The sequence below is a fragment of the Scylla paramamosain genome, chromosome 17 (genome assembly GCF_035594125.1).
Source record: "Scylla paramamosain isolate STU-SP2022 chromosome 17, ASM3559412v1, whole genome shotgun sequence".
Lineage (NCBI taxonomy): Eukaryota > Metazoa > Arthropoda > Malacostraca > Decapoda > Portunidae > Scylla > Scylla paramamosain.
Genome location: NC_087167.1, coordinates 18,899,533 through 18,925,683, shown reverse-complemented (window position 1 = coordinate 18,925,683; position 26,151 = coordinate 18,899,533). Strand labels below are relative to the sequence as shown.

Below are 26,151 nucleotides of genomic sequence, written 5' to 3'. Positions count from 1 at the left end.
TTCGATGCAAAGAAATTCAGTGTGATAGAATTTGGCAAGAGTGGCATGAAACAGTTGGGAGATTATTCATTGAGGAATGAGAGAATCAGCAAAAGAACAGAAGAAAGAGATTGGTGTAATTATTACTGATAAGCTGTCAGCAGAGAAACACATAAACAAGATTAGTGATGAAACCTATAACCTGCTGAGAAACATAAGGACAGCATTTACACACCTGGATGAAGAAATGATAAGAAAATTGATTGTGACCATGATATGCCCAAGACTGGAGCATGCAACTGTAGTATGGTCACCTAGCACCAAAAAATCTATAAGAAAATTAGAAGGGATACAAAGAGCAGCAACAGAGTTACTTCCAAGTTTGAGAGATTTAACATATGAAGAAAAACTGTCTAAATTGTGTCTTATAACAACGGAACAGAGAAGAGAGAGAGGTGATTTGATCACACTGTACAGAGTGATGACTGGAATGGAAAACTCGGATAGGAAGGACTTAGTGATGTGGGATACAAGAGGCTCGAGGGTACACAGCAGAAAACTGAAAAAAGGATGCTTGTAGAAGAGATGTTAAGAAAAATAGCTTTCCACTTAGAACTGTGAAGGTCTGGAATGATTTGGACAAAGAAGTCATTGATGCAAATATGATAAATGAATTTAAGGCAAAGTTAGATAAAAATAGATATGGAGACAGGACAGCACGAGCATAGCTCTTTTCCTGTATGTCACAACTAGGTAAATGATTTGGACAAACAAGTCAATGATGCAAATACAATAAATTAATTTAAGGCAAAGTTAGATGATAATAAATATGGAGCATAGCTCTTTTCCTGTATATCACAAATAGGTAAATACAATAAATACAGTACAGTACAATACAATAAGTACAACTAGGTAAACACACACACACACACACACACACACACACACACACACACACACACACACACACACACACACACACACACACACACACACACACACACACACACACACACACACACACACACACACACACAGTTTCAGATGCAATGGCATTGCACTGCCAAATGTGAGGACAAAACATGCACACACACACGCACAAACACAGTTTTAGATGTGGTGGTGCTGTACTGCAGCACCACTAGATATGAGGACAACACACACACACACACACACACACACACACACACACACACACACACACACACACACACACACACACACACACACAGTTTTAGATGTGATGGTGGTGCAATGCTGCACTACCAGATATGATAACAAAACACACATGCATGCTGTCTCCATATCTGTTTTTATCTAACTTTGCCTTAAATTCATTTATTGTATTTGCATCAATGACTTCTTTGTCCAAATCATTTACCTAGTTGTGACATACAGAAAAAGAGCTATGCTCGTGCTGTCCTGTCTCCAGGACAGGTGTGTGTGTTTGTTGTCTTCGCATCTGTCCACCTCTCTAACGCAAGAGTTAACCAGTATTCTCAATCATTCATCCCTTTCTCTGGTAAACTCTGGAACTCCCTGCCTGCTTCTGTATTTCCACCTTCCTATGACTTGAATTCCTTCAAGAGGGAGGTTTCAAGACACTTATCTACCAATTTTTGACCACTGCTTTGACCCTTTTATGGGACTGGCATTTCAGTGGGCATTTTTTTTTTTATTAGATTTTTGTTGCCCTTGGCCAGTATCCTTCCTACATAAAAAAAAAAAAAAAAAAGTGTTGCTGTCATGCAGTGTCATCACATCATCCACCACAGTAGTGAGTCATCTCTCATTTGTTTGTGTGTTTTTTTCACAATGCAGCAGCTCTGTTGCCACCTTCCTCTCCATCTCTCTCTCATATGCAAGCTGGCATGACTAGAGTTGTGGCTGACAAATGGTTTATCCACTTAAAGGATTTTGTATGTTCAGGTATTTGAGCAGGACATGGAAATGTGTATACAATACATAGCACATATGTATTTACTTTTGCTATATATGATGCCAATAGTAGGAATGTGCAAAATGTATATGACAAAATTGGGAAACTTGAGGAAATGATGTGTGAAAGTTGGGATGGTAAGAGTTTAGGGCTCAAAGCAAAACTCAAGGATTGTGTAACTTGAATACTGTGATAGTTAGGAGGGTACTGTACATAGGTCAATGGTTTTAAGAGACCAGCCATAAAACATAATGAAACCATCCAATACTAACCTACCTAAGTAAGAATACAAAAAGGCTATTGGATTCAGAGGGCTAATTTCTCATCCACTGCTGCTCACCAACCTCATTTCTCCATTTCCATGAGTACCTGTGAATCATTTTATATTGGAAGAACATGCTCCCAAGAAAATTTTTTTTTCTATACACAAGCCCACCAAATACTGCCAATTCTCATTCATTCTGTCTGCCATCCACTCCCGATTTTCTTACTAAACCTGCCATCTGACTGCTTCCTACTTTTTCATTTATATCACCAACTAACAATACTCTTTTTCCTTGTCCACATTTCCATCACTGTAAAATTTATTCATCTCTCTCCCATGTCACTTTTTGCATTTACAGGTGCACATATTCAAATCCATGTATATCTATCTCTTCCTATTTTTTTCTCACACTACCCACACTATCCTAAATCTTTACATTCCATGATCCTCTACCTCTATACAGTTGGGGGACATTCTTAGTCCACATGTTTTATTCCTTTTCATTTGCTTCTCTCAACACCACAATACACCACTCCTTCCACTCCATCTTATACCTCACTTTCATTTCCATTCATACATCCCAGAATTTATCATGCCTGTTTCCTGCACTCTTGCTACATTGATCCTTTCTTTCTACTACCTCTTTCTCTTCTTCCCAGTTGCACTCATTCCATTTACCTTAATTAAGGCCTCCCACAGCACTTTTATCCCCCTTGGATAATGTGGAATCTCCTCTCCACCTGTAGCCAAGTTACCCTTCCCATAAAGGACCACAGACAGCTATGAGGGATAGTATAGTGCTTTTCTGGTGGGACACAGATCAGCAGATTGTTGGCTAAAAACTGTTGAAAACAAACTCAACTTTTATACTGAAATTAGTGTTGAAGCTAAAAAAAAAAATTACTGTAAAAGAAAGTACAATGAACTAGGAAAAAAAATGCCAGTGGACAGAATGCTCCCATCTCCTCCATTGGTTCACCCCAGAGTATGCACTAATGAGATGCACCTTGAGAAGGTGGGGTGAGCCAGGCCTACTGTCAGTCTTATCACGTTTATTTTTTTTTCATGCAACAGTAGTTGTACCCTGGTTAAACATCATTGGTTACAGTATGGTCACTGCAGATACAAAGTTTTGAAAATCACTTATTCATTATCATATTTATATATTTTTTTTATATGATCTTGCACTATGATGTATTTTCAGTACATGTGTTTCTTACAATTTTTTTATTGTTTCAGATGAAGGAAGGCTTCTGTTGGCCAGTGGCTCCAAAGATGCAACAGTACGGTTGTGGAAATTGTCAAAACTACAAGACATAAATGAACCACAGGAGGAACAGGATGCTTCAAACAGAGAGTTGAAACTGAAGAGTATAACATTTGAAATACCATCTTTGTGTGAAGATATTTCAATGTGTGCCTTGCTTGATACTATCTTGTCTGGACATGAGGGACTTGTGTCTGAGGTGTGCTGGGCCAGACCTTCATTGCATGGTAAGTCTCATTATATTTAAGTACAGTGCATATCAAAAGTCAACACAAGAATGACTGTGTATAAAGACAAAAGTGCAACACACTTGAAAATATTCTAGCAAATAGGGACACATCAATACAGAGTAATTAATTTGCTACTTGATTACATTATTGCAAAGTACAACAAGTTTTACTACATCAAGAGAAGATCCCTCTTCTCCATTTCATTAAGGAAGCTATTGCCTGACAACCTATTCCACATATCTGGAATCTGGTGTATCACTGCCAGGGTAGTAGTGTATATGACCATCACAATGCTCAATCAAAGTAAATGTGTCTCACTTCAAGATACATTTTTCCTGCTTTTCCATATCCCTAGGTCTTTATTTTATTCTTTTTTTCCCAAAATAAATTATTTATGGTTTGCTAAGTCAGTTAGAGGAGTTGATAAGACAAAAAGCTTTGCTAAAGAGTGACAGCATTTGCCAAGGCCTTGTTGCAGATGTGTGTGCATAGTAGATACTGAGACATACCCAGAAAGTAAAGATTTTGATCCTAATAGTTACCACCCTCTCACATTTTGCTCTTTCTTCAGTACTTGTTTAGTCTCTTTAACTATTTATTTAAGTTGTGATCTCCCTCTCATATTTGCTCCTCATTTCCATGCTTGTACATTCCTCAGCAGATTTATTCTCATCCAGTCTGACATATCTAAACCACTTCAGTGTACCATGCTTTACCCATTCAGCCACTCTACAGTCTGTTCCCGTGCTGTTGCATGTGTGCTGTGGAAATCAGTTATCAGAGAGGGACATATAGAGTGGCAAGAAGAGTGCATGAGAGTAATGAGAGTGTATGAAAAATGTGGTATGATCACTTATGCAAATGATGTGGATAGTGGAATTATGGAATGAGTGAAAAAGGAATACACTGAGGTAGTATGGTTGTATTGAAAGGATAAAGAGTAAAATGTTTGTCATGGAAGTGATTATTGGTGATGTTGAAAGTGCTAATAGGAGATTAAGGCCACTTGAATGATAGAAAGATAGGATGAAGGAGTACTTTTTATATAAAAGATGTTAGTAGAGGCCAAGTGTTTGAACAGGAAAGAACGGAATGTTTGGATAGGGAGAGGTGAAGGCTCTTGCTGTGGCCACACCATTTGTGGATGCTCCCAGAGAGAGCAAGTTGTTAGATAGATAAATATATAGATAGAAAGATCTTGGTAATTAATAGCTTACTAATGTATAATTATTTATTGATAAATGTGATGGTAGAATATTTCAAAGTGTACCTCAGTATTCATTAGACTATAGCTGTTGGTTGTGCATTAAATAAATCATAATAGCTGAACTACTTTATTGATTTAATATTTCTAACATGAAAAAGGTAGACACGATGCTGATTACACTTTTTTCAAAATAAGATAATCAGAAAAAATACATCATGTTCATGGGGATGGAGATGGTTCAGAATAACTAACCTCATAGAAACTGTTTTATGGAGAAGTGAGAGATGAAGTTTCCAGATTAGATTTTTCAGTGAAGGACAGACCAGGAATATTTATTGTACGTGAGGGAATTAGTTAATTGTCATTGTAGAAGAGAGAATAGTTATAGGGAAGGTTTTGTCATGTAGACAATTGAAGAAATTGTGTTTTTGAGGTATTGAACATTTTTAAGTTTACTGTGCCCCCAGTCACAATTTTCAGAAAATCAGGAGTCATGCATTCTGTGGCTTCCTTGCATGAATGATCATTTCCTGAAGGATTGGATGTTTGAGAAAAGACATGAAATGCAGTGGTATCATCAGCATAGGAATGAATAGGACAATCATTTTATCGGGGATCACTGTTAAATAATAGAGAGAAAGTGTTAGAATAGAACCCTGAAGAACACTATTGTTAATAGGCTTAAAAGAAGAATGATCATCCACCACTGCAGCAAAAGAACAGTCAGAAAGGAGACTAGGGATGAAGGAACAGAGATAGGATGAAATCTGTTGGAGGATAACCTGGAAATTTAAGCTTTATGCCATATTCTGTTAAATGCTTTTGATATAGTTAAAGCAACTGAAAGTTTCATTAAATTTTGTTAACTAAGGTGATCAAAACTGTGTGGAATGCTAGAGATTACCAACAAAAGGCGACAAAGGAGTCTGTACTGGTGATCAAATATAATTTTATGAAAATGTGGATTTTTATCATGTTAAAGAAAAGTTGTTGTAAACATTTATTTATTTTTTTATGTAGGAGGGACACCGACCAAGGGCAACAAAAATCCGATAAAAAAAATGCCCACTAAAATGCCATTCCCATAAAAACGGTCCAAAGCGGTAGTCAAAAATTGAAGGATAAGTGTCTTGAAACCTCCCTCTTGAAGGAATTCAAGTCATAGGAAGGTGGAAATACAGAAGCAGGCAGGGAGTTCCAGAGTTTACCAGAGAAAGGGATGAATGATTGAGAATACAGGGAGTCAACTGACTTATGACAACATTAGGTTCTGACAGAGCTGTCGTAAGACGATCTTGTCGTAACTCAAACAGTATTATTTTTTATTTATTTATAGGTTTGAATCAAATACATAATTGGTTATTACATTTGATTTATTTGCAAAACATAAAAATACAAAATACATTACAAGATTACGAATCATTTTACACTTTCGGACAAAACTAATTTTAATATTTAATTAATAGAAATTATTGTCTGCTGGTGGTTGGCTGGGGATCGTTGGGGTAATCGCTGGGGGTACTGGTAGACGGAGAAGATGTTTTTTTTCATAAACACGTTGAGTTTTGTTTGAATGGTTAGTTTTTTTTCTCTTCATAAATTTTCCGGTATGGACGAAAAGCATCTAGAACCATGCGTTCAATTCTTGAAAATCTTTCAATATTTGGATCCATTCCTTCAAAATGAGCAAAAAGTTTATTCAACTGCAATAAACCTTCTGCTAAGCCTTTAGTGTGAACATTCTTTGTGGTTCCTCTTCCTCCTCCTTTTCTGCTGCTGCTTCCCTCCTTTCTTCTTCTGCTACTTTTTCTTCTTCCAACTCAATCAGATCTTCATTTGTTACTTCTTCAGATTCTTTGTCTAGCAATTCCTCGATTTCTTCCATTTCACATTCTAACGACAGATCTTTAGCTAGTTTCACAATTTTGTCACGAATCATTTCTAGTTCACTCTCATTATCAAATCCACCAAAAGTACTCACATAGCGTTTAGTGCAATTCTTCCAAACACCATTCATGCATTTCTTTGTCACAGCTTCATATGCTGCAGCGATGTTCTTGATGCATTTAAGATCATATTTTTTCCAAAAATCTCTTAATGATAATTCTAGATCAGCATCTGTAGCAGATATTGCTTGGGCAAAGGTGATTTTAAGGTAATTTGCCTTGAATGCAGCAGTGGCTCCTTGGTCCATAGGCTGGATGAGAGGAGTTGTATTTGGTGGTAAAAATACCACTTTCATGTTGGGATGGAGATCGGGTAGATGAGATGGATGTCCGGGTGCGTTATCCAAAACTAATAAAATCTTAAATGGAATGGTGTTTTCCAAACAGTATTCACGAACCTGAGGAATGAAACAGTTTAAGAACCAGTCTTCGAAAAGTGCTTGAGTCATCCAGGCTTTTTTGTTAGAACGGTAGTAGACTGGTAGCACATGCCTATTCACATTTTTAAATGTTCGTGGGTTTTCGGCATGATAAATTAAAAAGGGTTTCAGCTTAAAACCAGCGATGTTTCCGCCAAACAACAAAGTCAGTCTATCTTTGAAAGCCTTAAATCCAGGCATGGATTTTTCTTCTTTATGAATGTACGAGCGTTCTGGCATACGTTTCCAGAATAAGCCAGTCTCATCAACATTAAAAATGTGTTTGGGTTGATAGCCTTCTTCTACAATCACTTCATCTAAAGTTTCAATGAACTTTTTCGCACCTTCCTCATCTGCAGTTGCTGCTTCCCCAGTGATTCTGACATTATGCAATTGAAATCTTTTCTTAAATTGTTTAAACCACCCTGTACTTGCTGTAAATTCTTGGCTATAATCTTCTCCAGCATGCTCCTTCAACATCTTAAAAATACTTAAAGCTTTTGTCTGCAATGTGTGAAGGCTTAATGGGACACGTTTTTGGAGTTGACTTTCAATCCACACATTTAATAATTTTTCCATTTCATGGATAAGTCCAGTTTGTTGTTTTGTAATCACTGTAGATCTCATTGGTGCTGAACCTTTAACGGCTTCAGGAATCCTTTCTTTATCTTTCAAAATTGTCGACACAGTAGAATGCGGTAGTTGAAGATCACGTGCTATTACACTCACTCTCTTCCCCCTTTCAAACTGCTTGATCACTTTCATTTTCATGTCGAGATCAATGGCTTTTCTTGCTTTCTTAGCAGGCTTGGGAATTGAGCATGATTTTCTTTTTGACGACATTTCTGATGGGGGTTTGAAGCAAACAATATATTATATACAGATGTACGTGACAGTAACGACACAAACACACTGAAGCTGCAGACTAGCAGATAATCTCTCAAAAGAGTGCGCTGCCAGCAGTGGGAAAAATTATCGTACATGCGCTCAACATATCTTAGCCAAGTAGCTATCATACAAAAATTAAATATTATCATATTGTCGTTGTCGTAAAGTCGGTCTGTCATAAGTCGCATATGTCGTAAGTCAGCAACTACCTGTACTGGTTAACTCTTGTGTTAGAGAGGTGGACAGAATAGGGGTGAGAGAAAGAAGAAAGTCTTGTGCAGCGAGGCCACGGGAGGAGTGGAGGCATGCAGTTAGCAAGATCAGAAAAGCAGTTAGCATGAAAATAGCGGTGGAAGGCAGCTAGAGATGCAACATTGCGGCGATGAGAGAGAGGCTGAAGACAGTCAGTTAGAGGAGAGGAGTTGATGAGACGAAAAGCTTTTGATTCCACCCTGTCTAGAAGAGCAGTATGAGTGGAACCCCCCCAGACATGTGAAACATACTCCATATGTGGACGGATAAGGCCCTTGTACAGAGTTAGCAACTTGGGGGGGGGGGGGGGTGAGAAAAACTGGCGGAGACGTCTCAGAACGCCTAACTTCATAGAAGCTGTTTTAGCTAGAGATGAGATGTGAAGTTTCCAGTTCAGATTATAAGTAAAGGACAGACTGAGGATGTTCAGTGTAGAAGAGAGGGACAGTTGAGTGTCATTGAAGAAGAGGGGATAGTTGTCTGGAAGGTTGTGTCGAGTTGATAGATGGAGGAATTAAGTGTTTGAGGCATTGAACAAGACCAGGTTTGCTCTGCCCCAATCAGAAATTTTAGAAAGATCAGAAGTCAAGCGTTCTGTGGCTTCCCTGCGTGAAATGTTTACATCCTGAAGGGTTGGATGCCTATGAAAAGACGTGGAAAAGTGCAGGGTGGTATCATCAGCGTAGGAATGGATAGGACAAGAAGTTTGGTTTAGGAGATCATTAATGAATAATAAGAAGAGAGTGGGTGACAGGACAGAACCCTGAGGAACACCACTGTTAATAGATTTAGGAGAACAGTGACCGTCTACCACAGCAGCAATAGAACGGTCAGAAAGGAAACTTGAGATGAAGTTACAGAGAGAAGGATAGAAGCCGTTGGAGGGTAGTTTGGAAATTAAAGCTTTGTGCCAGACTCTATCAAAAGCTTTTGATATGTCCAAGGCAACAGCAAAAGTTTCACCAAAATCTCTAAAAGAGGATGACCAAGACTCAGTAAGGAAAGCCAGAAGATCAGTAGAGCGGCCTTGACAGAACCCATACTGGCAATCAAATAGAAGGCTGTGAAGTGATAGATGTTTAAGAATCTTCTGGTTAAGGACAGATTCAAAAACTTTAGAGAGGCAGGAAATTAAAGCAATAGGATGGTAGTTTGAGAAATTAGAATGGTTACCCTTTTTATAAACAGGCTGAATGTAGGCAAATTTCCAGCAAGAAGGAATGGTAGATGTTGATAGACAGAGTTGAAAGAGTTTGACTAGGCAAGGTGCAAGCACAGAGGCACAGTTTCAGAGAACAGTAGAGGGACCCCATCAGGTCTATAACCCTTCTGAGGGTTAAGGCCAGCGAGGGCATGGAAAACATCACTGTGAATAAGCTTAATGGGTAGCATGAAGTAGTTGGAGCTTGGAGTAGAGGGAGGAACAAGCCCCGAATCATCCACAGTAGAGTTTTTAGCAAAGGTTTTAGAAATAGATGAGCTGGCAGTGGTGTCATCGGATTGAAATAAAGGAAGGAAAGATGAAGAAGCAAAGTTATTGGAGATATTTTTGGCTAGGTGCCAGAAATCACGAGGGGAGTTAGATCTTGAAAAATTTTGACACTTTCTATTAATGAAGGAGTTTTTGGCTAGTTGGAGAACAGAATTGTCATGATTCCAGGCAAAAATATAAAGTGCATGAGATTCAGGTGATGGAAAGCTCAAGTACCTTTTATGGGCCACTTCTCTGTCACATATAGTACAAGAACAGGCTGTGTTAAACCAAGGTTTGGAAGGTTTAGGTTGAGAGAAAGAGTGAGAAATGTATGTCTCCATGCAATAGAAAAGTTGTTACATTTTTTCCGAAATTTCACCAAAAAAGAAAAGAAAAGAAAAGAAAAGAAACCTCTTAAAGAAATTCACTTGACATGTGAAGCAAGATAAAAGAGAAAAAAACTGTTACATCAAAGACCAACTTGGAGACTGGTCAAATTTATGTTCTGTACAAACAAGGTATCTGAGAGGGATATGTGGGGTAACAATGTGGAAGGGAGAAAATAATGAAAATGTGAAAATGTGTCTTGAAGATGCAATATGAGCACTTGTGCAAATGGAGTGAAATGTGATTAGTGGAATGGGTGTAAAGGAACATACTGAGATGATATGATCAAAATGAGATGAAAAACCGTGTTTATAAGGAAAGTGTTTATGAGCAAAACTGAAAATTATAATAAATGAGGAAGGCTTATTAGAAAGTGGAAAGATAAGATAAAATATATGTGACAGAGATGTTAGGAAAGGCAGAGGGTGTGAACAAGCAAAGAGGAAGTGTTTGGAAGAGTAAGAGGTAGCAGATTCTTTGCCAGGATCATCCACTTATGGGATGTTCCCTGAGAAAGTGAGGTGTCAGAGAGAGAGAGATGATTAATCAAGCACTAACTTCATCACATCTCATTAGGTTAAAATGTCCTTGTACCTTGTCATTGAAAGGGATATTGTATTTGAAGAGTTTTGGTCGCCCATCATAATGTAGAGTGAATACATTTTTAATTGCAATCTTATCAGTGACTTACAACAGTGTGCCCTCTGATTTTTTTTTTTTTTTTTTTGTGCCTCAATAATATCACAAATCAATTGCTTGTTAGCTGTAAGTATAATATATAACAGATAATGAGAGAAGCATATAGATGATATCAAGTTAAATGTACTGGTAAAGAAGGATATAATTCCAGTTACTGGAGATGGATAACCAAAAAAATACAAGAGCAGGGCCTGAGAATCATATGTAATTTTGAAAAGTACTAGATGTGAGGAATCACAGAATTATGTTTAAATCAGCATTAGAAATGGAGGAAATAGATGGAGACTTGAATTTAGGAGCACAAAAATAAAAATTTTAATTTTCAAAAAAGATCATACAAAATAAATAGATTATGTATTTACAAAGCATGAATTGACAAATCACATGATGGCTTGTATTTTATGTAAAGGAGGATTAGAAAAGAAAATCAGATATATTTTCTTAATCTTAGGTGATAAACTACAAGCAACATACAAACTTTTGACTTGCTCCAAGATGCAAGACCGCTCTATTATTATCTGGGAGCCTAATGGAGACACAACATCCAGCATGTGGCTGGAAGTGGCTCGTCTTGGGGAGGTCGGAGGCAACATGGAGGGATACTACAGTTGTCAGTTCAGTTCTGATGGATCACAAGTGTTGGGGTGCAGCTACCAGGTGAGTCAGTAGACAAATCTTAAGGTAGATGGAGTTTATCCACTGTTGCCAGCTCTCTTTAAAGAGAGGAGCAGCTTTTAGTGTTGGGGACAGTGTATGTAATAGTTTTATAAACTAAGGGGAAACAAACATATGCTTCTCCACTTTATCATATATGATTATCAAGATAACTTTGGTGATACTTGAATTAAATATGTATTGGAGGAGGTCGTAGACACCTGCTGAAAGGATAATTACTCCCAGTGAGGTCTGAAGTACTGGATCAGGAGGTGCTGTGAACATATCAATACCCCAACTGTGACATCACTGAACATCTCTCTGTGTCTCACAGCACAAGGGGGCAGTCACAGACTGCCCTCTAAAGACAACTGTCTTCCTCTACATAAAACTACTTGCACCTAATTACACATGCATCCTTCACTCAAAATTCTGAATTAAATATGGCAACTCCTACACCAGCCTTGGAGTCCCCATCTTGGGAGGGGATCACATATGTCCCCAGGTTGGACTGTTCTGGTATTGATCCTAAGTGTCTAGTCATCCCCCCCTTCCCCCTTAACTTTTTCTTTATTTGCTTCTGGAACATTCACAGCCTTGGATCTAATTTTCAGTCTAGAATCCAACTTCCCACTAAGCCTCATTTTTTCTTCACTGAAACATAGGTATCTGAGGCAACTGACAGTAGCCCTTCCTCTGTTCCCTCCTAATTCCACTATCCTCATTTTCAGTCCAAAGCTGGATGTACCATGTTTGTGCACAATGACTTAACCTACTCACGTGCCCATTCTCTTGAATCTTCCGAATTTTCTACTATCTAGCTTCAACTACAGAGTCACACTCAAACTAAATTTATCTGTGCTGTAATCTCCATCCTTGGAGACTTCAGTGTTCACCACCAGCTTTGGCAGTGAAGCTCTCGCTTCACTGACCATTCTGGCGAACTAATCTTTAACTTTGCTATCTTCCATGGCCTAGAGTAACTGGTGCAACACCCTATTCATATTCCTGACTGTCTTGGAGATTTTTTTTTTTTTTTTTTTTTTTATGTAGGATGGACAATGGCCAAGGACAAGAAAAGTCCAATAAAAAAAAAGAATGCACACTGAGATGCCAGTCCCATGAAAGGGACCAAAGCAGTAGTCAAAAACTGGAACATAAGTGTCTTGAAACCTCCCTTTTGAAAGAATCTCAAGTCATAGGAAGGTGGAAAAACAGAAGCAGGCAGGGAGTTCCAGAGTTTACCAGAGAAAGGGATGAATGATTGAGAATACTGGTTAACTCTTGCATTAGAGAGGTGGACAGAATAGGGGTGAGAGAAAGAAGAGTCTTGTGCAGCAAGGCCACAGGAGGAGGGGAGGCATGCAGTTAGCAAGATCAGAAGAGCAGTTAGCATGAAAATAGCGGTAGAAGATAGCTAGAGATTCAACATTGCGGCAATGAGAGAGGCTGAAGACAGTCAGTTAGAGGAGAGGAGTTGATGAGACAAAAAGCTTTTGATTACACCCTGTCTAGAAGAGCAGTTACACCCTGTCTAGAAGAGCAGTATGAGTGGAACCCCTCCAGACATGTGAATCATACTCCATACATGGACGGATAAGGCCCTTGTACAGAGTTAGCAGCTGGGGGATGAGAAAAACTGGCGGAGACGTCTCAGAATGCCTAACTTCATAGAACCTGTTTTAGCTAGAGATGAGATGTGAAGTTTCCAGTTCAGATTATAAGTAAAGGACAGACTGAGGATGTTCAGTGTAGAAGAGGGGAACAGTTGAGTGTCATTGAAGAAGAGGGGATAGTTGTCTGGAAGGTTGTGTCGAGTGGATAGATGGAGGAATTGAGTTTTTGAGGCATTGAACAATACCAAATTTTTTTTGCCCCAATCAGAAATTTTAGAAAGATCAGAAGTCAAGCATTCTGTGGCTTCCCTGCGTGAAATGTCAACTTCCTGAAGGGTTGGACGTCTATGAAAAGACGTGAAAAAGTGCAGGGTGGTATCATCAGTGTAGGAGTGGATAGGACAAGGAGTTTGGTTTAGAAGATCATTAATGAATGAGAGTGGGTGACAGGACAGAACCCTGAGGAACACCACTGTTAATAGGTTTAGGAGAAGAACAGTGACCGTCTACCACAGCAGCAATAGAACGGCCAGAAAGAAAACTTAAGATGAAGTTACAGAGAGAAGGATAGAAGCCGTAGGAGGGTAGTTTGGAAATTAAAGCTTTGTGCCAGACTCTATCAAAAGCTTTTGATATGTCTAAGTTAACAGCAAAAGTTTCACCAAAATCTCTAAAAGAGGATGACCAAGACTCAGTAAGGAAAGCCAGAAGATCATCAGTGGAGCAGCCTTGATGGAACCCATACTGGCAATCAGATGTGATAGATGATATTGAAGTGATAGATGTTTAAGAATCTTCCTGTTGAGGTTAGATTAAAAAACTTTAGATAGGCAGGAAATTAAAGCAATTGGACGGTAGTTTGAGTGATTAGAACAGTCACCCTTTTTAGAGACAGGCTTAATGTAGGCAAACTTCCAGTAAGAAGGAAAGGTAGATGTTGACAGACAGCTGAAAGAGTTTGACTAGGCAAGGTGCAAGCACAGAGGCATATGCCCAACATTCTTGATCTTTTCTCAACCTCTAATCCTTCTGCTTATGCTGTCACTCTATCTTCTCCATTGGGCTCCTGCAATCACAGTCTCATATCTCTATCTTGTCCTATCACTCCCATCCCTCCTAAGGATCCCTAAAGCAGAGGTGCCTCTGGCATTTTGCCTCTGCTGATTGGGGGTACTGAGAAGGTATCCTGATTTTTTTTGGAATGACTACTGCTTCCATGTAAGAGACCCTTGTCTGTGTGCTGAGTGCATAACGGAGGTGAGTGTCTGGCATGGAGGCGTACATTCCTCACTCTTTTTCTCAACCTAAACCTTCCAAACCTTGGTTTATTTAACACAGTCTATTCTTGTGCTATACTTGATAGAGAGCTGGCCTACAAAATGTACTTGAGCCATATATCACCTGAATCTCATGCAATTTATATTTCTCCCCAGAATCATGCCAAGTCTGTTCTCCAACTAGCTATAAACTTTTTCATTAATAGAAAGTGTCACAATCTTTCAAAATCTAGCTTCCCTTGTGACTTCTAGCACCTAGCCAAAAATATCTCCAATAAATTTGCTTCTTCTTCTTTCCCTCCACCTCCTTGTTTACATTTTCTATCTCATATATATATATATATATATATATATATATATATATATATATATATATATATATATATATATATATATATATATATATATATATATATATATATATATATATATATATATATATATATATATATATATATATATATATTATTGTATCTTCCACCATCTATGTTGAGAGTCACAAATGTATCACTTGATTTGATCTCTGTGATCCTCACAATATCTAGTTTGTACTCTTCTAAATAATCATTTAACTTTAGTAGTGCAGGCATCACTCGATTCACATTTGTGTATAACACTTTTATTTCTCACTTTCCCTCTCTGCCATCCTTACATACCACTTCCTTATCTTCATGTCTATGACTCTCCATTAAAACTCCTTCTTCTCTGTCTCTGTTCTGATTGCATTTTTTCTTTGGCTTCATTCAGCAGATTGTTTATCTTAGCTCTGTCTTGTTCATTCATGTCTAACTATGCCATCTGGAGGGAAAGTAGAAAAGACAGCTAGTAAGCAACCTTGATGCAATGCTCTCTCTCTCTCTCTCTCTCTCTCTCTCTCTCTCTCTCTCTCTCTCTCTCTCTCTCTCTCTCTCTCTCTCTCTCTCTCTCTCTCTCTCTCTCTCTCTCAAAGAGAGAGAGAGAGTGAGAGCGTGCTGTGCCACTGGCCACTGTCAATGTCATATATATATATATATATATATATATATATATATATATATATATATATATATATATATATATATATATATATATATATATATAATTTATATTTTTATTTATATTCATATATATGTTCGTTATATCAAGCTGCACAGCTACTTCATCATCTTCATTCATCTCATCCATCATCAGTGAGTACCTGTACTGATTTTTTTTCTTAAGAGAGAAAATAAATAGGCATTTTAAGGGTACCATCAATGTAATGTGGATTTCAGTATTTCACGAGTGCCTTTTGAACGTAACACCGTGAAAACTGGGGGTTCACTGTACTGTATTTTTCGTCTGTCTTTTGTGATGTAATTGTTGATGTTAGCCACTCCTAATGTAACCTAATGCTTAGCATCAGTACCTACAGACGGTCAGCTTTTTTGGACAGACATTCTCCCCTATTAGTCTCTAATGCTGAGGTATGAGTATATATATATATATATATATATATATATATATATATATATATATATATATATATATATATATATATATATATATATATATATATATATATATATCGTTACAACCATCATTCCCAGCCCTTTCACAAAGCTGCTGCACCTGGGCTAGCTTCCCTGAACCACCTCCTTCGTGGACTCAGTGTAGGGTTCAAAGAAAGGTCTACAGGGTCCCTTGTGACTCCTGCTCCCTTTTCACAACAGTTGTAACTCCAGCTCACACTAAGTTGAGGTCACCAGACTGTTTTACTGACCCACAGACAAGGGAAATGCTCAAAACAACACTTCACACCCACAGTTGCGAAAGAATTGATAACCAGTTATAAGATATGATAACATGTATATGGTCGAGGTATAATACCTCGTTGGAGACCTGCCTTCCATAACAGTCTTCCCAATGTCTAACGGTGTTATAGCCTCAAGCCAAGTAGTGTCATTTACTGCCTCTTGGATGGTAGGCCTTGTCAGGACCTGAGGAGGGAGTAAAGTTCACTAGGCAGCTACCATATCTGATGGCATATAGGATGCACGGACATATAAGACGCATCCCCATTTTAGCAGGTCAGATTCAGGAAAAAAAGTTTTTAGTGTATTTAAGCATATATTGTTAAAAGCAACACTTTGATAATTTTCATAACCAGAAAAGTCTTCATCTTCAAACCCAAAAAAAGTCTTTATCATTTTCATTACTACTGTTGGAATCACTAACTTCAAATAACACATCATCTTTTGTGCCATCAAGGGCATTACTAATGCCACACTTGTTAAAAGACTTCACATTGATTTCAGGCCTAATGTCATCCCAAGATTTCTTCACCCACTCACACACTTGGGCAATGGTGGGCCACCTCATTCTTTCTGTGGGTGTGAGGTCATGATGTGGCTCAGTCATCCACTTGTTCCAATGTTCATGCATGTTTTGCTTAAATGGCTTATTCACAAACACATATAAAGGTTGCAATTGGCTTGTTAGTTCACCAGGAATGACAGCTAACTGGGTTTTCAATTCACCCACCATTTTTTTAATGGCTGCAGTTCTGTGTGCTCTAAACTGATCCCAAACCAGAAGAGAAGGTTTTCTTTATAGTCCACTAGGATGCCTTTACCATACATCTTGTAACCACAATTTCATTCTATTTTCGTCCATCCAGCCTTTTTTGGTGGACGTGAACAAATACACCTGTTGGAATTTTATCTTCTTTTATTTTATTCTTTTTCTTTTAAATAGAAGTGGCACTTTTGTCCCATCAGCACAGTACGCTAGAACTGCTGTATAGTGGGTCTTTTCATGGTTTTTATTGAGACCATTTTAGACCCTCTATCAGCCACAGTCCTGTTGGATGGTACATCAAATGTGCATGGAACTTCATCCATGTTCCTTATTTGGCCTAGTTCAAAACAAGTTTTCTTTCATGCATTTATAACAAATCTATGAAATTCTAATATTTTTCTTCATAATCAGCAGGCATTTGCTGTGCAATAGATGTTTTTATACACGTTGATAAACCTTGTCATTTCATAAACCTGTAACACCAACCTTCTGTTCCTGCAAAATTCTGTATTCCTTGTTTTGCTACTTTCCTGGCCTCATGAATTATTATTTTGGTAGAAACACTTCTCCCAGAATTTCTCTCATTTATCACCCACATTTTTATGTCAACCTCAAGTTCTGACCAATGTGGGGCTGGGCAACAAAGGTTGTGTTTACCTTTCCTTGCGCTCTTCAGTTGGTCTTCTTGCTGTCGCCAGATATGTATAATTTTTTTCTGTAGGTGGTGGCCCAAAAGTCCTTGCCTCTGCTCTATTGCCATGCTCCTTGGCATAATCTACCACTTGTAGTTTGTAGGAGATTGTGCAGCTCGATCTTTTTCCTCCTGCTGCCATAACAGTGAGGGTGTTGGTGTGTTTTGTTATGATCATCATCAAATGGCTGCTGGCATCAAGTCAGGGTTCCAATCAGCTGATATTTATAAATATGTGTCACAGCCTCACAGGTTAGATTGCTTTCATTTTTACAATAATTCGTTTTTAAAGTAATAATATTGGTATTAATAATAATACCAGCAATAAAATAATGATGCATGGAGTAAAGCTAGGTAGAAGTACTGATCATAAGCTAGGTTAGTGAGCGTCAGGGAGATGATTAGCCTACGGGAGGTCTTAACTTCACATATTGAATCCAGGGCTATTTTTTTTTTGCCAAAAATTTTGGAAAAAGGTGTGTCCTATATGCTATCAAATACGATAATTACTTTGGTCTTCTGCAGCTGAAATGCTTCAGCCAGCAGTAGCATTTAAGACAAAACAGGGTCACTAACAAAAGACATAAACTACTACAAAAGAGTGCCCATGAACCCACAGGAGGGTCATTCACTGGTCCCTGTGCAAGAGCTCAGCCCACACAAACACACAGCTGAGGAGTCACTTCCCTGGGTATAGTGTGTTATACACAACTACCCTTTCTGGCAGACTACTATAGACTCCTAATCTTTATATGGGGGCATATGGCTGGTAATGACTCACTTATCCCCATAAGACAACTGACCCGACTAATGCTTATCCCACCCTAGTCTCCATCAAATATTAGAGCACATCTCAGTAAATCTGCTCCATCCAAGTGCTGGGTAGTGACTGACTGTGAGAAAGTTTGCCAAACACTCTCCCACTCTGATGCTAAGGGTGGGGGAACGACACACATACATATGCACACCCGCCCACACACTGCTCCCCGTGAGGTCTTTACTTGAATTCTACTGATCAAACTAGGGAGGCTGGATGAATACTGATTATTTTATTGTCAAGAGCAACTCTTCTACTAAATGCTGGGTGAGATTCAAATTAAATGGATAAGGAGAAACTCTTAGGAGTTTCAGGCTGAGTATGTATGTGACCAAGATGTGTCTAAGTCTTGTCCCAGGCCTGTTTCTCTTTTTCATTTCTTGCTCTTTCTCCTCTTTCATTATTCTTTTCTCATTCATTCTTACTACTTTCTTCATTTTATATAATTTTATCTTGCTGCACATAACAATATATATATATATATATATATATATATATATATATATATATATATATATATATATATATATATATATATATATATATATATATATATATATATATATATATATATATATATATATATATTTATTTATTTATTTATTTATTGTTACAGCCACAATTTTTGGCCCCTTTACACAACTGCTGCAACTGTACTAGCTTCCCAGAACCACTTCCTACTTGGACTCAGTGCAGGGCTCACCTATGGGTGTACAGGGACTCTTATGACTCCTGCACCCTTTTCACAACTGGTCATAATGCCAGGTCACATTAATGAGGTCGTCAGTCTGTTTTACCCACCTACAAACAAGGGAAACACTCTAACAACAATTAACTCCCACACCTGTGAAAGGATTGACAACCACGTCTAGTGAGAAACATTTATAATGAGCAATAACGTATATGGTCGTGGTATAAAACCCCACTGGACAACTGCCCTCAGTAACAAATCCTCCCACTGTCCAACAGTATGTTATAGCCTCAAGCCAAGTAGTGTTGTTTACCACCTCCTATTGGATGGCAAGCCTGATCAGGGCCTGAGGAGGGAGTAAATTTCATTACACTACTAATTACTGAAGTTTTCTGCATGTCAAGCACTCTCCAAGACCCTGATGCAGTAGCATTTAATACAAAACAAACTCACTAACAAGAGATACGACTACAGATGAGTGGCCACGAACACACAGGAGGGTAATTCACAGCTCACTGTACAAGAACTCAGCCTGCACACACACATGTGGCTGCAGAGTCACTTCCCTGGGTGTAGAGTGTGTTATATGCAACTACACTCCCTGGCAGGCTACTAGGGAGACCCCTATATTATTTAAGTAGGCTGGGGCATATGGCCAGTAATGACTCGCTTATCTCCTTAAAGCAACTAACCTGACTAACTGTAATCCCATCTCGGTCTCTGCCAGATATTTGGGCCTATCTCAATATGTCTCTTCTATCTAAGCACTGGGTAGTAACTGATTGTGGGAAAGTACACCACTCTCCCACTACAACAGGGGGGGGCGGACATACATACATACATACATACATACATACATACATATGTAAATACACCTGCTTGCTACTCTGCATCCTGTACTGGCTTGTAAAAATAAAATGCTTTATTTTTGAAAATTCTAATGATCAAACTATGGGGGCTAGATGAATACTGATTACTTTATTATCAAGAGCAACTCTCCTACTAAATACTGGGTGAGATTCAAATTGAATGGTCATTGGGAAGTAAGGAAATTTACTTGGGTAATATGAATGACTGCACGGACAAATGATATACTCGTACTAAAAGCTTCAGGCTGGGTAGGCCGTGTATCAGGAACATGTTCAAGTCTCATCCCCATCCTGTCTCTTTTTTCATTCTCTCTCTCTCTCTCTCTCTCTCTCTCTCTCTCTCTCTCTCTCTCTCTCTCTCTCTCTCTCTCTCTCTCTCTCTCTCTCTCTCTCTCTCTCTCATTTTTCTTCTTCCATTTGTTGTTACTTCTTTCTTGTTTCTTCATTTTATAACATGTTATTTTGCTGCACACAACATTATATATATATATATATATATATATATATATATATATATATATATATATATATATATATATATATATATATATATATATATATATATATATATATATATATATATATATATATATATATATATATATATATATATATATATATATATATATATATATATATATATATATTATTTTTTGTAAGAATTACTATTTATCTCCTACCTAAAGGTCAAAAGGGTATTCTTCTATTATTATTATTTGCCTATTAATGGTTCTCACAGAACACCCATCAAATATTTATGGGTTGGTTTCTTTTATTTTCCTTGCTGTCACATGTGGATTAGATTCTAATCCACACTTTACAATAGTCTGGAAGTGAATATCTGTCTTCTTGCTAGGCCTCTTGTGAGCAGGGATTGCATGGTCCCATTCTTGGTGAAACTTGGCAACACAACAACAGACACTCCTTGGACACATGCTGACCTGTTTGGAGACGACCTTTGTTTGTAGACTGGATTCCTTTAGGGCAATGATGTGGGCAGTGGTCTGTGCACTAAAATCCTTTTTCTTACCCATGTTAACAATACAAGGGGCTTAAAGGGAGTGCCAGTATGGGCTGAGAGGGCGAACAAGTGTGACATAGCACGGAACAGAGCACCAGCAGGACAACAGCTGACTGGCCTTTGCTTGCTGGGCTCAGAAGCTCCTACCACTATGCCACCCTATGTAGGTGACATAATGCATTGATGTGATTTTAGGCCCCCTCTTAAGGCTGAAGCAAAATTTTATACTAAATTAGTTGGCACACTCAGGGCAGACTAACTCAATGTTGAGCTAAACGATGGTGGCTACATAAACACATTGGTGAGGGATGGAAGGATGAAAGTCATAGATATCTCCCTTATATGAGCAGGGGGGGAAAAATGGAAACAAACAGTGCAGAAAGTGCCTCTGTCAAGAGAAAATAAGACATAAGTGAAGTTCCCACGTTTATTTTGTAATTGTTTGGTAGGTGGAGCTTTGTGGGCTGAGCTTCTTAGAGCCCAAGTGAGCTGTATCAGACTGAGAAAATACCTCCACAGCTCTGTACCACATAGTGGAAAGCCTTTAATATGAGACGATGATGCACATTGTGGGTGGCCTCACTGTGTGGTGATGATGGATGTAAAAGGATTAAAAACAAATGTAAGTTTTACAAAGAAGTGAGGCATGTGTAAAGCTATGGAAATTTAGTTAAAAAGAATATTTTTTTATTCTATTATTTATTTATCTGTTTTTTTAATATCCAGTTTCCTTAGTTGGTGCCTAGGATGGTGCCTCCCAACAAATGACTTTGGTGTTGGTATTTAGGAACTGTAACAATGAGTGGATGCCCATCCTGACCTTGGACCATGACCAGGACTTGAAACAATGTGTCTGGGGACCTCTTAGCTGTCAAAGTGCATGTGGTCCCACTGGACCATAGTGGCACATAAAAGAGAACAAATGGGTCTAAAAATAAGTATAAACTAAGCATAAAGCACAATGCTGTTGGATGCAATGGTTCCTCCTCTGTCATTCCACAGAATGTACAAATGAGGTTCATTTAGAGGAGCCTTCCATTCCAAAGAGAGGGCTTTTCTCTTATAATCTTTGGTTTTCAACAGTTGCACCCTAGTTAAACCTCATTGGTTACCATATTACCACTGAACTCCCTTTGGCTCAGCTCCATATGCATAGTGAACTCTTCCTCAAAGCAATGAAGTTTTCAATAGCTGTGTATTGAGGGCTTAAGAATGATAGATGATTAGCATATTTAAACATTTTTGTATTTTACAAAAGCAATTGCAGTGTTTGCAAAATTTAGATATTTCCCATAAGAAGGATGTTCCTCTCAAGTTACACGTGTGCTTCCTTCTAGAGGTGTAGCGATAAACTCATCAATTGTGAAACTTGGGGTATTGAAAGCCACGTGGCCTAGAACAGTATGAGTGTGTGTGTTTCGTCCACACATCTGGTGTGAAGCAGCATTTCATCACTGTGGCACTGCTGCATCTAGAACTGTGTGAATGTGTTTTGTTCTCACGTCTGACATGAAGCAGTGGTGTAGTGCTGCTAAATCTAGAAGCATGTGAGTAGTGTGCATGTTTTGTCTTCATAGTGCAGTGGTGCAGCATTGCTGCAGCATGATGTGGCACTGTGGTGGATGCAGTGGTACCACAGTAGTGAAACACCTCTCATTTGTTTGTGTGTTTTTGCAATGCAGCAGTGCCATCACAATTTAGTCTGACACTGGCCTTTCTCTCCCTATATAAATTTTTCCATGACCAGTGTTGTGACAGTGCATGTGACACCAGTGGTAGGAAAACATGGCCCATACACAATGAAAGTGCAATACTTAGGGAGATAATGTGTAAAGTCAGGATGGTAAGAATTTAGGACATTGCAATACTTGGATAGTGTGAAACCCATGGGGGTATTATAATTTGGAACAGATTATATTTGCTTTGCAACACATGGCTCACATGCCCATTTTTATAACCTAAACTAACACCGAAGTTAGCATTGTTTCTTCATCACAAGAATGTTAAATTATGGTGGAATCAAGAATGAGTACATTGCATGTCATTCTCAATACTCAGTCTGTTTTGATTTTTTTTCTTTCATAATCAGAAGAGGTTAGAAGTCTGTCTGGAAGAGAAAGATCAAATAATTCTATTTCAGTGCATGTTATCCAAGTTTTGGTTTTGTAGACTTGAAAATTCTCCAGAGATAGTACTTTAAAATAATTTTTGGTAGTATTTTGTAAATTCATGTCTCAGAACTTTCATGTATGTAGGATGCTTCTTGTGACCCCAAAATCTATAAATTCTAGTAAATCACATGATAAATGTAGAGCAGAATGAACAGTTGTAGTCTACAGAAGAATTAAAGAAAACTCACCCTGATCATAGAGCCATGTAACATTATATACTTCTTAATTGAAATAAATGAAATATTCATTACAAATTACAACATTGCTCATGATTCATGGACATTGAATGCATCACAAGATTTATAGGCAAATCAAAACAAGTGTTATGAGTGTATCATAACTGACAAAACACTTTCATTCACGAAGGTTTCATTCTGAACCTTGGTTGTTGTTTAGTCACTAATAAATCAGTGAATTCTTAAAGGATTATTCATAATTACATATTATGAAAAGAGTTGAATTATCAAAATAATTAGCCTTATATTGTAGCATTTTTTGAAGAAGGATGAAAAGGATTCTTTGGAATTGTTTTCCAGCATGTATTAATGAAAAATCATCTATCAGAGGCTCATCTGAATCATGCCTTCCTTTAGGAATGACTCATTAGTTTGAGAACTTTTAGAATAAGATGAGAATGTACTCAGTATTCAGCAATCAAGAGCATCACCTACTAACAATGTTATCAGGCTCACATTTTTTTAGATGGCAAAATTTCAAGGCTTGAGCTGATGACACATTAGTTGGTGGTGTTGATATTTGTATTTTAAGCCAAGTTTTTTTTTTTATTAATTTTGCTTTTTACGTTAAGTAAACCATCAAACTTTGTAATTTTTGTTGCATGTCAGAGACAAATATTTTCTGGTGTTTATCTAATTTTCATTTCCTAGGATAAATGAAGTATTATGTAACTCTCTTCAGGGAGGTCTTCATCTATGGGAGCTACAAGATGGTGCATGGGAGCCTTGTGTGGTGGCTGGTGGACACTTCAATCAAGTGGCAGACATAGCTTGGGATTTAAGTGGCAGGTAAGAGCTGTTTAAATCTATGATATGATATCTATGTTTCTCACTGATTCAATGATAAGGGTTATTTATTTCTGTTTTACCCGTAAACAGCTGTACACCTCTCAGGCAGCTAATATGGAAATTTGAAGTGCAATTTTTACATTGCTTCCAGAAAGTTGCCTAATCTTATATATCCATGAATTTTCGTAGATAGTGTGCATAACCTCTCATACATAATTTTTCATCTTAATGAAGCAGATCCTGTCTTTAATTTGTCATCTGTCATGAGTGATAAAGACATTCTGTATGTGTGGTCTATCAAGTGACTGAACCTACACTCCTACTCTGCTTCTCCATCTCTCTCTAGCTTAAAAGTGTGGTTCTACTACATTGAAAATAACAGTTATAGACACATCAAAGTTCAGTCATAAAAGAAATAGAAAAATAAAAAAGTAAATTAACTGATGGGAGTAGGCGTCTTCACAGGGGAGATAAGTGGGAACAATTGACACATATCAGAGCCAGAATTATAACTTTCCTAAATTTTCCAGCCAAAATGGGTAACAGCTATTTGTAAAACCTATTTGAAAGTACTTTTCATTAATTGCAGCACATGTGTATTAATTAATAAAATCATATCCTTAATATTATAACTTATTCTTACTGGTACATAGTGAAGTACAATGCCAGAGCATATGCTGTTGTAAAGGCAAGGTTAAACAGTAGCCTCCTTCAGATTGCAGTCTTCCTCCTACATTAGACCTATACATAGGTCATGTTTTGGTCCTCTTACCTCTGCTCTACATTTTCAATATGTTTCTTCAGAGACAGGTGATATCCCTTTTCTTTTTCATAAGATATTGCCAAGTCAGCAGACCAGTCTTTCTTGGAAAGAAGATAAACCAGGCATTATCTGATGTCAGGTAGGACGGGGGATGCTAAGTTTGTATACCACAAGGTTATGGCAAATGGATTGGGAAACAATAGTAAAGATCACGTTTACTGCAATTCTCCTTGAGGTAATTGTTTCATATTCACTCTCCTCTGTAACCTGGGTTATGCCACAGTTGTCAGTAACCTTCTTGACCATACAAACCAGTTTGGCTTTACTTTATACCCAGAGTAAGGTGTAGCTCATACCTTCAGGAATGTCCTCATATCAGCTGTGTTCCAAGATTGTGATGATAAAAGAGTCCATGTTCTTGTTTTTGGGGTCAGTATGAGTCCATCATGCAAGTGCTGAGGTCTTGCAGTGTTGTTTTGGTTTACTGCTTAAGAAATATTTTACCAGAGGCAATAATTCAGAGAAACTTTTTTTTTTTTCACCCATTATATGGATTTGCCTGTTGTTTCACATATTAAAATGGAAGTTTATATCAATATGTACCCTTAAAGATTACTAGAAAATGGCAAATTGCCTTGCCTTGATAGAGATAGAGTATTTTAAGAATATATATATAAAATTACAAATAGGAACTCAAACAGTGTCATATGCCTTCAGCTATCATCCAAAAAAATTGTAAAATTTTCAATGATATTACTGTACAACAATACACCTGTTTAAGTGTTTAAAAGTTGCCCAATTAAAGATTTATTTTTGACCAGAATCACAAATCTGGTGCTGTCTGGTGTCAATACGCACCTGCTAAAACACTCTTTAGAAAGAGCAGGAAGGCAAGCGCTCTGATATCATTTGTGTACATTGGTAACACTACATCTCCCCAAAGACTCTTGCTCTTAGCTTAGTTTCTATTTCATTTTGTTTAGAATTACAGAATTACACATACTAGTCAAGATATATACTCACACTGAAACTGTACAAAAATTCTAAGCAAATTCTTTGCTTATCT

At 37.8% G+C, this 26,151-nt stretch overlaps 2 protein-coding genes across 5 annotated transcripts in view; one reads left to right on the top strand and one right to left on the bottom strand.

The window, feature by feature from the left end:
* LOC135108570 (elongator complex protein 2-like) overlaps positions 1-26,151 on the top strand; it is a 181,414-nt gene that overhangs the window by 39,455 nt on the left and 115,808 nt on the right. For all 4 annotated transcript variants that reach the window (XR_010272352.1, XM_064019710.1, XM_064019711.1 and 1 more), the window contains 3 exons: positions 3,423-3,677; positions 11,404-11,609; positions 24,216-24,322. Coding sequence is in view for 3 of the 4 variants with exons in the window: in XM_064019710.1 (XP_063875780.1) it covers positions 3,423-3,677; positions 11,404-11,609; positions 24,216-24,322 (568 nt within the window). In the remaining variant the exon portion in view is untranslated. The remainder of the gene's footprint in view (positions 1-3,422; positions 3,678-11,403; positions 11,610-24,215; positions 24,323-26,151) is intronic.
* LOC135108587 (tigger transposable element-derived protein 1-like) lies at positions 6,608-8,702 on the bottom strand. The gene has a single exon (XM_064019747.1). The coding sequence runs from the start codon at positions 8,093-8,095 to the stop codon at positions 6,608-6,610; it is 1,488 nt and encodes a 495-aa protein (XP_063875817.1). The 5' UTR covers positions 8,096-8,702.

Coding starts and splice junctions, on each gene's coding strand:
- LOC135108587 (XM_064019747.1), bottom strand. CDS start 8,095: ATGTCGTCAAAAAGAAAATCATGCTCAATTCCCAAGCCTGCTAAGAAA.